This window comes from Stenella coeruleoalba, assembly GCF_951394435.1.
Source record: "Stenella coeruleoalba genome assembly, chromosome: 8".
Lineage (NCBI taxonomy): Eukaryota > Metazoa > Chordata > Mammalia > Artiodactyla > Delphinidae > Stenella > Stenella coeruleoalba.
In genome coordinates this window covers 8543944-8557982 of record NC_137154.1, presented here as the reverse complement: position 1 = coordinate 8557982, position 14039 = coordinate 8543944, and the positions used below count along the sequence as shown (strand labels likewise).

At 46.2% G+C, this 14039-nt stretch overlaps 1 protein-coding gene across 4 annotated transcripts in view; it reads right to left on the bottom strand.

The window, feature by feature from the left end:
- LOC307190630 (phospholipase A and acyltransferase 3) overlaps nucleotides 1-14039 on the bottom strand; it is a 28372-nt gene that overhangs the window by 11636 nt on the left and 2697 nt on the right. For 3 of the 4 annotated variants that reach the window (XM_079929910.1, XM_079929909.1, XM_079929911.1), the window contains exon 3: nucleotides 442-544. The exons of the other annotated variant lie outside the window; for it this stretch is intronic. In XM_079929910.1, coding sequence (XP_079786036.1) covers nucleotides 442-544 — 103 coding nt within the window. The remainder of the gene's footprint in view (nucleotides 1-441; nucleotides 545-14039) is intronic. 4 annotated transcript variants of the gene reach the window in all.

Here is a 14039-nt window from a genome sequence, read left to right as displayed (position 1 = left end):
AAAGTTTGAGAAAACGGGTGGGGAATTCTCCCAATAATCCTGCACATTAAGGATTCTTAACGTCAGTTTACAAATGAGGAAACCAAGGCCGGAGAGTGAAAATGGACTCACAGACAAGTCTGCTGCCCAAACACCTGTGCTCTTCCCAGGAGATTTGCACTTCAGGATCGAATGTGTTTTATACGAAGTCATAATACACAAAATACATGAAAAGCAGAACTGCCCCCTTGGAAGCCCACCCCAGTCTCTCTGCATGGCCCTGGTGCTCCAAGGTGCAGAGTCTGAAAACCACTGCCCCACACCGAGCTGTCTTCCTGTAGCACCCAGGAACCAACCGTCAGTTGGGGGCGAAAGAAGAATGTTGGGGTCCCCTGTGAACCACAGCTCCCCCACCTCCCTCTGCTCCCAGCCCCAGCACAGTGGAGCGCTGGGCACCCTTACTTGGTGGGGCCAGGTGGATCACATATCCATTACCAACGTAGATGGCCCAGTGTCTGTAGAAAGGGCGGAAAATCTCGATCAGGTCTCCAGGCTGGGGCTCTGGCTGCAAAACCAAGAAGAGTGCTGTTTCAGGTGACACGAGAGCTTGGAACCAGGGGCAGGGCTCAGCTAGGAGAGTGCAGCTCCGCGGCCTCCAGCTAACAGCTCTCCAGGTTGTCCTCCTGAGCCCTGCCCGGCCAATCCAATGCCAGTCTGACTTCACAAGCCTGTGTCCCAGACCTGCAGGGACTACGGGCCTGCCCACCTGTCATTACAACCTGCCGAGTGCACCGCCTAAAGGGTTTCTTCACTAGCCGGGGTTTCTGCCTTATTGTTCCTCTTTCTAGGAGTATTATTTATTGAACTCTTACTCAGAGCCAAGCGCTCTGCTAAGTGTTTTACAGGCATAGTTCAATAAATTCACACAACCCTCCTATGAGGTGGGCACTGCTGTGAACCCCATGTTATGAATGAGGAAATGAAGGCTCAGAGATGCAAAGGAATGTTCTCAAAGCCACACAGCCCGAGTGACGTGGCCAGGACTCAACACTAGGCTGCCTGATTCCCAGGCCCAGTGACTTGACCACCACACTGACCGTCAGGCAACACCACAGGTTATTTGATTAGAGCTGTGCATCTGGAGACCCTTCCAGGGTGGTCAAATTGGGGGGTGTCACACAGACACTCCGCGACCTGGCCCGGGGCCTGGCAGAGAACTGGTGTCAACCTCTGGCAGTAATGTCCCCCTGGCTGCTCATCCCAAGGATAAGAGGGTGTATGTGTGTGTGTCAGTGTGTGTGCGTGTTGGGGTGTGTGTGTGTGTGTGTGTGTGTATGACAGGCAAAGGAAAACTCTCCTCTGCACTGTGCTCACACCGGTACTTCTGACACTGGATGTGTGGGTTTTCCACACTAAGCGATTCAATCCTCGATGCACTGACTGGGCACCCACAGTTTACCTCAGTTCTGACACTAACGGCCCGGAGTTAGCACAGACCCACAGGCTTAGTCCCAGAAGACTGAGGCCCCACACACACTTTAGACGCCAACTGCAAGCTGCAGGTTGTTGCTGTGCTGTGAACAACCGGCTGTAAACTGGGGGCTCCCACAGCCCCCTCCTTGGGTTCAGGACTTTGCTGGAACAGTTCATAGAACTCAAGAAAACAGCTGACTTGCTAGATTTCCAGTTACTAGAAAATATACAACACAGGAAGAGCCAGAGATGCAGAGGGCAAGCTGTGGTGGGAGGGGCACGGAGCTTCCATTACCCCTCTGGGGACCAGCGCTCTCCAGCACCCCCGTGCTTTCACCAACAGCCTGGGTTAGGGGTTTTATGGAGGCTTCGTTATGTAGGCACGATGGATTAAATCATTGGCCATTGGTGATTAATGCAACCTCCAGCCCTCTGATCACCTGGTCGGTTGAAAGGGGCTCATTATGAATGACGAAAGACATTCCTCTCACCTCTACTGCTCAGGAAATTACTTGGATTTTAGGAGCTCTGTGGCAGGAACCCGGGGCCAAGACTAAATATCCGTTTCTCATTATATCACAGTGAGAGTGCGTGGGAGTGAGGGTGTGTGCGTGTGTGCAGGGGAAGGTGGGAAGGATGCTGAAATGCTCCTCAGAGCCCCGCCCTGTTAGGGGAGCACAGCAGCCCAGAGCCTGAGAAAACCTGGGGAGGTTCAAGAACACTTTCATTCAACCTATTGAGGTCCCAATGCCAGACACTGGGCTAAGTACTGTGGGTGGGGACACTCCGACCTGGGCCAGGATCAGGGCTGATGAGCTTCCGTGGTCCAAACCAACCTTAAATCTCTTTAGAACACCTGGAGACAGAGCCCATCGGTGGTCGTTCCAGCCCTCTGTCCTTTCCCGCTCACCTGCTTGCTCTTAGGGGACAGACCCATAGGAGTTTGTCCACGTTCCACCACCAAACTCTGTGGGCCTGAGAGATTCCATCAAAGATGAGGGGGGAGCATGGACTCCCCCTTGTATGGCCTCCCCTGGGATAAAAATGATGGGCAGTGGAAGAGCCAATTACAACTCTACAATGGCTAGGAAGTAGGGTCAATGACAGTTCATTTCTACTTATAGAAACAATAAAACTGCAAACAAACATCCCACGTGGTAGGAAAAAAATCTTTTCACAGGAATTTTACAGATAAATCATATTGCCTTATTGCAGTGATTATAATTTATCTTCCCAGAAGAAGGCGCCCAGACCTTACTGGGAAGCTTTCAGAACACTGGACAATGGTCACAATTGATGAAACCCATTTGTTTTCCAGAATAAAAGAAAAAGTATACATTAATTGTTTGGTGAGAGTTATGGGGTCTTCAAGGACCCCCAAAGGGCGATTTAACTGGACATTTCCATGAATAAGCCAGGACACAAAAGCAAGGCTGAGACCCAGCCCTCAGGGAGGATACTGATTAGAAAAGGAGACAGTTGGGACATCAGGAATATGACGTCAAGTAATAAGCAGCCAGTAGGTACACAGACCCAAGGAGCTCAGGGGCTCACTGTGTTCCAGACAGATATCAATGAAAGCTATTGATATACAGAGAAACATGCTTGCAAAAATAAATAAATAAATAAATATATACACACACACACACACACACACACACACACACGGTGACAAAAATATCTACAAAGAAACTCAGACTTTATAACACTAAATACTGATGCTAAGTGAAAGAAGCCATACCAATAATCTAAGTACTGTGTGATTCCATTACACATCATTCCAGAATAGGCATCACCATAGGACAGAAAAGTAATCAGTGATTGTCAGGGGCTAGGAGTCAGGAGAGGGGATGACAAGAAAGGGGAATGAGGAAATTTCAGAGCAATTAAATTTTCTGTACTGTTCTCTATTTGATGGTGGTGAATGGTTACTCAGTTGTCCATGTTTATCAGAACTCATCGAACTGAACGCTAAAAGGGTAAATTAGACCGTAACTTTTAAAAACACTAATTGTTTAAATAAATAAAAAATTTTAACTTAAAAAAAATGGATATCCACAATTTGAAAGCAAAAAAGCTGTGATTTTTTTTTTTTAATACTCAGTCATATTGCCTGTCCCTTGTAATGGCAAAAGGCACATATTTCCAAATACGCACTAGCTTAAAACATGACATCGCTCAAGGAAACTTCTTTTTAAAAACGAAGTGAAAGGTGCTGGACTCCCCCACGGAGCCCTGTGCACTAGTTAGAAGCAAGGACTCGATGTTCACATGACCATGTGGATAATCTTTCAGATACAGTGCTGAGTGAAAAAATGAGATTGAGCTCCGCAAAATACCACTTATACGTATTAAAGATACCCACACACAAACCAATAATACATGTCTTACCAGAAACATACCCAAAAAAACAATTTTTAAAACGACAACAGAAGAATCTAAAGAATACATATTAAATATATTAGGATGCTACCTAGCCATTGGGAAGATGGAGAGGGAGAGGAAGGATGATAAAAGGGAACTTAATAAAAAAAAAAAAAAAAGAAGACAAGGGGTCTTGCAGGGACCAGTGAGGACAGGGTGCCATGAACAGGGACATAAATAATTCACACCCTTTCACTAAACTCTAATTGGAGAAACAACTGCTTAATGATACACACAGCCAACTGAGCTGAATCAAAATTAAGAACTCAAGAAAGCAAGTTATAAAATTAGAAATATGAGAACAAAGTCCTTGGGCCAAATTTGTGCCTCTGCTTATTTTTGTATGCAGGCAAAGAATGATCTTTACATTTTTCAGTGGTTGGGGGAAAAGTCAAAAGAAGAAGAATATTTTGTGACACATGAAATTCAAACTTCAGTATCTATAAAGTTTTATTGGCACAAAGCCACCCCCATCATTTACCTTGTGGCCGAGGCTGCTTTCTCTCTACAGCAGTAGAGTAGTTGCAACAGAGACCAGAGATAGTAAAATATTCACTCTCTGGCCCTTCAGTGTGGATCAACAGTGATCCCTCTCTCACTCAGCTTCATCCCCAGTCCCAGAAACCTAGCTGTACCCTGTTGTCAGGTGGTTCTTCCCCCAGGAACAAGGAGAGCCAGCAGGAAGCCAGAAACTCTCCAGAGCACAGTAACCATGGCTCTCCCACACAACACAGCCAATGACAGTGGCAAAGCTGAGACTCTGCGCCCACAGGATTTCAGAACAAAAAGTCTTTATTCTCTCCACAAAAGCACAGTTTACAAAGAGCTGTGTCACAGCCATTTTCCTAAGCAAGCAAATGGAGAACAATATCTGGCCTCTGCAATTCACACTGGAAAAACCACCTAAACAACCATGAATAAGGACCAACTAAATTAATTATGTTATATTTATATGTACAAACAGCCAATAGAGAGAACAAGTTGGATTTACGTAAGCAGACATAGAAATAATCAAAACAAGTAAGTTGGAAAACATTATCCCATTTTTGTTTAAAAAACATTGTTATACATTCACATGCAAAATGTATTACACACTATGTATGAGCTGAGGAAAATACACCAAACTGTTGTGTAGTGTATCCAGTGGGGGTTGGGATTCAGAGACTTTTATATTTTGCTGTATTATTTTCTTATAATAAAAACTTTTATTATTTTTATAATATAACATTATAATTTTTATAATAAAAACTTTTATTTTTATAATAAAAACTTTTATTAAAAGAGTTTTAGATGGGAAAACATCCTTCTTATTGATGAACGTGCAGTTTTTTAATTGAAAAAGGTGGATGTTATCTGTCAGCAAAACCTCTTGAAACCATCTCCCATCTGGAGCCTGTAAATATTACCATGTTAATGGTGCTTAAAAATCATTAACACTTAAATGTAACACATAAAAGCATAAAATAAAATTTAAAATTATACAGATGGATATGTTTCAGATCTTAGAATAGAGGAAGAAATTCTAAAGATAAAGTCCAAAGAACAAGGCATAAAGTAAAAGATTGAGAGTTTTTACAATTGAAAAATGCTACAGTTCTTATTAAAAGTTTCTATCATTGCCTGTTACATTCATACTCCCTTTTTTTTTTTTTTTTTTTTGGTGATACTCGGGTCTCTCACTGCTGTGGCCTCTCCCGTTGTGGAGCACAGGCTCTGGACACACAGGCCCAGCGGCCATGGCTCACGGGCCCAGCCGCTCCGTGGCATGTGGAATCTTCCCGGACCGGGGCACGAACCCGTGTCCCCTGCATCGGCAGGCGGACTCTCAACCACTGCGCCACCAGGGAAGCCCTCATACTCCCTTTTAAGAGAAAATGACCACCCACAATCCCGACTACCCAGGCAGCCATGTTTTTTTTTTTTTTTTTGCGGTATGCGGGCCTCTCTCTGTTGTGGCCTCTCCCGTTGCGGAGCGCAGGCTCAGCGGCCATGGCTCACGGGCCCAGCCGCTCCGCGGCATGTGGGATCTTCCCGGACCAGGGCACGAACTCATGTCCCCTGCATCGGCAGGCGGACTCTCAACCACTGCGCCACCAGGGAAGCCCGGCAGCCATGTTTTATACCATGTGACCACTTCATCCTAGCCTCCATCAGCTGGACTAGAAAAAGGCACGGTTCCCAAGCAGGTCACCAACCAATGATCCTCCATAAGTGGACCTGGGCCAACCAAATTTTCTCTCTCTCTCTCTCTCAAAAATCTGAACCAAGTAATGAAAAAGAAAATAGCTTTTGGCAGAGGGGCTAAAATTGAAAAGTCATGACAAAGAGGAGGCAAGGGAGACCCCAGTGAACCACAGGCCAAACCAAGGGTTGGAGTTCTCACACACACTCTGACCAAGTAGAAGACCCCTGTTGACAGTGGGAGAGAAGGAAGCAGGCATATCAGGAACGGTTAGCTGAGTCACACCAGTGGCGGAGCACCAGAGGAGAGATGCACCAACTCCAGCTGCTGAGTGCCTGGAATCACCGTGATCCTGGACTGCCTCCCAGCCCCTGGGAGGCCCAGCCTTAACACAGCTCCTATACTTAGATTTTCAAGAGAATCCCCTTACCGCTCCACATGTGTCCTTAGAATAAACTTTTTTCACTTGAGTTAGCTTAAGTGGGCTGCTGGTTACTTATAACCAAAAGAGCCAGACCAGAACATTCCGTGCATTGAAAACACACCACAGACAAACTACCACGACCAACTGGAAGAAAATGACAGCTTTAATACATAAGGAGTTTTTATGAATCAATAAAAAATGTAAACACCGGGCTTCCCTGGTGGCACAGTGGTTGAGAGTCCACCTGATGATGCAGGGGACACGGGTTCGTGCCCCGGTCCGGGAGGATCCCACATGCCACGGAGCGGCTGGGCCCGTGAGCTATGGCCGCTGAGCCTGTGCGTCCAGAGCCTGTGCTCCGCAACGGGAGAGGCCACAGCAGTGAGAGGCCCGCGTACCACCAAAAAAAAAAAAAGTAAACACCAAAATAGAATAAAGTGGAGAAAGGGTATAATAAATAATTTTAAAAGGAGAAATACATATTACCACTAATACAAGAAAACACATTCTATCTCACTAGTAATCCAATTAAATTAAAAACTGGCTTTGGGGAAGATTAAAATACTAATACTAAATATAGGAAAAGATGCAGGTAAGCAGGCACCCTCAGTCACTGCTGTTAGGAGTATAAATAAATACAACTTTCCTGAAGGTCAATTTGGCAATCTGTATCACTAACCTTAAAAATATTCATCTCCTTTGACCCAATTTCTATTTATAGACCAGATCTTAAGGAAATAATCTGAAATGCCTATCAAAGATGTCACAAAGTCACATCTAATGGCAAAAAATTAGATACCTAAATATCCTACAAAAAGATTAAATATTGCCATAATTATATACTAATATACAGTTATGTTTAAAAGATATATTTTAAAGGAATACCTAAGGACAAGAAATGTCTATAATATAATGGTAAGTAAAAAAGCTTTACAATCAACGATAACTCAATTTTTTTAAAGTAAAAATTTAAAAAGCTTTACATGAAATGGTATTTTTTTTAAATTTTGTTCAAAAAAGATAACCAACGCATGTTTTTTTGAAAACTGTGGAAATACACCAAAACATAAACAGTGTTTATTACTAGGTGGTGAAACTTGGGGTATTAATTTTCTTTTTAATTCTGTTCTAGTTTTCCAAATGTGTAAATACATATATATTTGTTTTAGAATCAGAAAACGACGTAAGGCTTGACAAACATCAGTGTGTTCAATCTGGGGTGATCCGTACAATTACTATTATGTAACAAAATAAATACACACAACAAAAAACTAGAAGGATGCATACCAGCATCCTACCCGAGATTCCCCCCGGGGGCCGGGGCTAAGCGTGGTTATTGTGATTATGTTGCTCCCTTCTACTTTTCTGCATTTTCCAGCTTTTCTGCAACGAACAGGAAAGTTTATAACATGCTTCGCAACACTGTTATGAAAATTTTTCAAACATTAGTTTGAATTTCCAAATGTTCAAAATTGAAAGCATTTTTCAGTAAACATCTGTATACCCCACCACCTACATCTACTGTTAGGCTACTGAAGTGGCCGTATCACAAATATGTCCACCGACTCCGCACAAATTACAGGAGGGGAGGTTGCTGGCATGCGTGCAGAATCACCCTGCCCTTAACAAACGCCCTCCCCCGCCCCAGGGAAACGGTGTAACTGGTCAACGACACTCCTTGAGAATCCCTTCACATTGGGGATACCCACCTCTGCCTGAGAGGGTCAAGGAAGTCTTTCATTTGCTCATTCATTCTACAGATGTTCACAGAGCCGGGCACCTGGGCCACGCCTGTGAACAAAGGCCGAGATACTGGACTTCACGGAGTCAGGTATCAGGTATTTTGTTCAGCATCAAGGAGAGAGACAGAATTTTTTTAATTTCTTTAAAGCCTTAGTAAATGAGTAAATCATCCAGAATAGTAGAAGAGATACCAAATAAAAACAAAAAGAAAGAAAGAAAAGGTAGGGCAGGGTTAAGGGGCTGGAGTGGGATGGGAAGGGGGAGGGGATTGCAATAGTAAAAGGGGGTCAGGGAAGGCAGAGAGTGGGTCCTGCAGATGTTGAGAAGACCCAGGCCGAGGCGACAGCCTGAGCAAAGGCCCCGGGTAGTAGTATGTTAGAGGAACAGCCCGGAGGCCAGCGTGGCTGGAGTGGAGTGGGGAGTGGAAGAGGGGAGGATGGAGGATGGAGAGAGAAGTTGATGGCTCAGACAAGATGGAGGGAGCAGGGGATGAGAAGTAATGCATTCTGGGTTTCTTTGAAGGCAGAGCCAACAGGATTTGCTGTTGCAATGAGGTAAGGTGTGAAGGAGAGAGGCGTGAAACGTGACTTCAAGGTTTCGGGGAGGCTGAATGGGCAGGCTGCAGACACGGAGGGCACGCTGGGTTGAAATAGCCACCAGGTAGCCACCTGGAGAGGCAGGGAGGCAGCTGCATGCATGAGTCTGGAGGTCAGAAGAGGGGTCTGGGGTGAGGGTCACTGTCGATCTTTAGGAGAACAGCTCCTATTGGGAGCTGGAGGCAAAAGCCGGCTGAAATGGGTATAAGAGAGACTAGGAGAGGACCTCCTCCTAGAAAAGGGAGCAGCTGAGATTTTGCTGAAGTCTTGAAAGATGACAGGGAGCATGTACATGGTAGACACAGAATTCAAACCCAAACCCTGCACTTTTGGTTTTTGTTTTGTTTGGCCACACCTCGTGGCATGTGGGATGTAAGTTCCCCCACCTGGGATCCAACTCGTGCCCCCTGCAGTGGAAGCGCAGAGTCTTAACCACTGGACCACCAGGGAATTCCCCCAAATCCTTCACTCTTTTTTTTCCCATATATATGGAATCTAAAAAAAAAATGTTTCTGAAGAACCTAAGGGCAGGACAGGAATAAAGACCCAGACGTAGAGACTGGACTTTAGGACACAGGGAGGGGGAAGGGTAAGCTGGGACGAAGTGAGAGAGTGGCATGGACATACATACACTACCAAATGTAAAGTAGATAGCTAGCGGGAAGCAGCCGCATAGCACAGGGAGATCAGCTCGGTGCTTTGAAATCCTTCACTCTTAACCCTCACACTCTCCTGCAGTCAGAGGAGGCAGTGGGGAGGAAGCGGCCGGAAAGGGGAAATATGGAGACGGGGCAGACAGGAGCAAAAGCACAGCGGTGCGGGCGCCTCGGGGTGATCTTGCGGTTGGGTCAGAAGCAGGATCCCTGGGGTGGAACCCAGGCCTGGCAGTTTTGTAAGCTTCCAGGTGATTCTACTGTGCAGCCCAGAGAACCACAGGAGAGACGGGTTAGGCAGAGAGGGGCAGTCATACCTCGCTTTGCAGGTGGGGAAACTGACACTAAGGGAACGAGGTCACTTAGGTCAGCCCGAAAGTAGCAAAGCAGGAACTTGAACCACAGCCTGATCCCCACCACAAGGAAAATCTGCCAGCCTTCCGGCAGATTTCACCATCTGCCCCTGCATGTTAATCCACATTCACTCCTGCAACTCTGATCCAGTGTGAGACCCTCCGCTGTGGGCACTGGACAGGACCAGATGGAAAAGTAAGGGCACTTCCAGAAGAATTTTCAACCCAAGGGTTGAAACAAAACAAAAAGAATGTTTTTCTTTATTTTTCGTTAATTTCACTTTGAATGGGGTACCTATATTTTTAGTTAATTTTACTTATTTATTTTTTTAACTATTTATTTATGTATTTATTTTGGCTGTGCCGGGACTTAGTTGCGGCACATGGGATCTTCGTTGTGGCAATGCAGACTCCTTAGTTTCAGCATGTGGACTCTTAGTTGTGGCATGCATGTGGGATCTGGTTCCCTGACCAGGGATCAAACCCCAACCCCTGCACTGGGAGCGTGGAGTCCTACCCACTGGACCACGAGGGAAGTCCCTAGAATGTTTTTCTTTCATTCAAGGCCGCTAAGGAAGCATTCCAATCCGCCTACACTCAGCTCCATTCAGCCTCCTCATCAGAAGTTTGCAATTTTTTTATTTTAATGAAATATTTCAGGCATACAAAAAATACAGAAAGTAGGCTAATGAGCATTAGTGCTCTGCATTTAAATTAGGATGCATTTGGTTTTCAGAAACTGCATACTGATTACAGCCGTGGGCTCTGAAGCCAGACAGCCTGGGTTCAAATTCTGCCTCTGCTACTTACTAGCTGGATAGCCTTGGGCACGTTACCCAACTTCTCCCAGCCTCAGTTTCCTCAGCTCTAAGACGAGGATAATTACAGCACCTGATTCATGAGGTTGTCCTGAGGATCAAATAAATGAGTACCTATAAAGCACTCAGCAAATACTACCTGGCACACAGGTAAACAGCAGTTTTTGCTGCCACTGTTCTTGGGGGTGCTTTTATTATTTTGGATTTGGGAAGGTCAGAGGCAGCTCCAGGAGTAGCTGGAGACACTATGGAGGATGTGAAACCCAGCCTGAGAGCAAGTTCTCCTTGTTCCCAAATCACACGCTCTGGTGAATGTGGAAATCCCTCAACTCACCCACTTCATTTCTGATACTCTGGGGAAAACATCTACGCATGTAATTCAAAAACCGGAAGTCCAGGGAGGGTGCTGAAAAGGGACTTTTCCAGCACAGAGTTGGGAGTTTTGATGCCAAGCCTTTAAAAAGAAAAGAAACCCCTGAGGAGCCCACCATCAATCCTGTCTATCTGAGGCTGCGTTGTCAGAAGCAGGGCCCAGGCCACCTGCAAGTGAGGCCCCTCTGCTCTATTGCTGTGTGACCTTCAAGAATCATTTAACCTCTCTGAGGTTCTCTGGTAAAACAGTGCCATTAAGATCCATCCAGCAGAGTCTGTGTGAGGAATAAGTGAGATAATGGGGGTGAAAAGCTGCAAAACCCCTTAACGCTTATTAGAGGGTTGAGACCCTGTGCCCCAGGCTGGGTGGGTCCGGGGAACTCGAGGTGGGGGGCAGACTCCCCAGCCTCGGGCCCAGTGAGAAGGTAGAGGAGGGGTTAGGCTGACACATCACCTCTTCCCTTGCCAGCCTCCGGGAGAGGGACAGTGGCAGCTCCAGTGGGTACCAGGTCCAGCCACAGCAACCCAAAGGTCATGTGTATCCTGGAAAAAGGAGGCAAAACTCATTCGCCCTCCCAGGCTCTTGACCTCCAAGCCTCAGACCTGTTCTACATGTTGAACCTCACCCCACGGGAACCAGGACTCCCCCTGAACTCATGTGGGAACCACCACCGCTGTCACCATGCACTCCTCGGGGTTTTCACAGGTTACCGGGAATCCTTACAGCAGCCCATTTCACTGACCAGAAGACAGCTCAGATGTAGGAAGTAACTGGCCCAAGAGAACTCCCTGAGAAGCAATGCCAGGATTACACTGAATCCTGAAGGTCTTCCTGAATCCAAAGGCCCAGTTCTTTTCACCACACCCAGTAATTCACACGAAGCTACTGACATCTGCTCAGCACCCCCATGGCGAGCTTTGCCTCCACATCACTGTGCTCTAGTCCTGCAATGCCCCTGACTGTCCACTGGCAAATTCCTACTCATCCCTCACGGCTCCACCTCCTCAGTGCCTCCCCCAGACTCCAGGGCAGAGTGTTTATCAGCCGCAGCCCCGTTTATCCGATGACTATAATTGTTGGGCTGAGCCCCTGGGAAGGAATGATCAGTTTCCCTGCCCAGCTCTCCAGCTGGACTGAGCAACCAGCCAGGCACATACAACATTCTCAGCAGAGGTCTGTGGGCAAGAGGGACACACTGCTTCCTCCTCAAGCCCCTCCCAGCCTCTGGCCCCGCCCCCTCCCTTTTGCACCTTAACTAGCCCCGCAGAGATCTGTCAGATCATCAGGCAAACCTAGAGGGTCATAAAGAAGTCAATAAGCGAGTCTAGAGTCAGAGACCAGAGCAGGCCCATCGATTTCTGCATATCTGGAGCCTCAGATGCCCTTTGGAGCTTCACATCCCCAGCAGCCGCTGCTCAACAAGCCACAGGTTTAAGGGCAGGGTGGGTGGAGAAGGGAAGGCAAAGCTCCTGGCCCACGAATTCTAAGTAAATTTAGAACACAGAGGGGAGGGAAATGGTCAGCGCTGGCCCTGACCAGGAGGACTCAGGGCTGGACTAAAGGGCTTGGAGAAACGTGGGCCCATATGGTAGACACACAGCCTCTCGGTCCCAGGGAGGTCCAGGCAGCTGCTTTAACAACAACTAACATTTGTCAAGCCCTAAGAGCCAGGCAGTGGCACACCCAGAGTGGGAGAGTGAGAGCCGAATCCTCTGGGCGCAGACAAATAGGGGAGAGTTGTCCATAGAGAATTTTAAAACCATGATAAGACACACCAAAAATCAGTCTGCTGTTTACTATCACCGTGTGCCAACACTTTTAAACAATATCAGTGATATTGGTCTAAGTTCTAACTCATGCACCTCCTGTTGAGAGTTAATAATATAGGGACTTCCCTGGTGGCGCAGTGGTTAAGAATCCGCCTGCCGATGCAGGGGACATGGGTTCAAGCCCTGGTCCAGGAAGATCCCACATACCGCAGAGCAACTAAGCCCGTGTGCCACAACTACTGAGACTGCGCTCTAGAGCCTCCGAGCCACAACTACTGAAGTCCACATGCCGCAACTACTGAGCCCATGTGCCACAACTACTGAAGCCCGCACACCTAGAGCCCATGCTCTGCAACAAGAGAAGCCACCGCAATGAGAAGCCCGCGCACCGCAGCAAAGAGTAGCCCCCACTCAACGCAATTAGAGAAAGCCACGCGCAGCAACAAAGACCCAACGCAGCCATAAATAAATAAGTAAATAAATTTATTTTAAAAAATATATATATATGTGAGCTTTAAATTAGCACACTTTCATTTCTTATTCTTTTAGTCTTCTACATGGAAGTTTAATCAGAGAACACCCAGCTATACAGTCAACCCCCAACATACACAGACTCAGCTACATGTGTCTGTTCCAACAGTAAGTTCTGAATGGCTCGGAATGGTTCAAGTTCACTTTCAGCACAGTTTGGGCCACCAACCCCTGTGATCCTACATTTTCCTGTGTTTAAACAGAAGACAAGAGTCTGCTCTCCCAGTGCCAGAAGAAAAGTGTTTGAAAGAGAAGTGTTTGAAAGTCTGGATCAACTTCACCAAGAACTAGACTCTCATTCTAAAGCAATGGATTAAATAAATGTCAAAGTTTACCATCATTCGGCCATTTTCTCTGATTTTTGCCAAGGAAGAAAAACTGGGGAGAATTTTGCCAAATAAGATAAAAACTTACAATGAATTTTCTGGTGAATATGTTTCAGTGAAAATGTTTTAAATGTGGATATATTTAAAAGCCACTAGAATGAGGACTTCCCTGCTGGTCCAGGGTTAAGACTCCATGCTCCCAATGCAGGGGGCCCGGGTTAGACCCCTGGTCAGGGAACTAGATCCCGCACGTGGCAACTAAGACCCGGCATAGCCAAATAAATAAATAAATGTTTTAAAAAATAATAATAAAAAATCAAAATAAAAACAAAGCCACTAGAATGGATAAACAACAAATGTCCTACTGTATAGCACAGGGAACTATATTCAATATC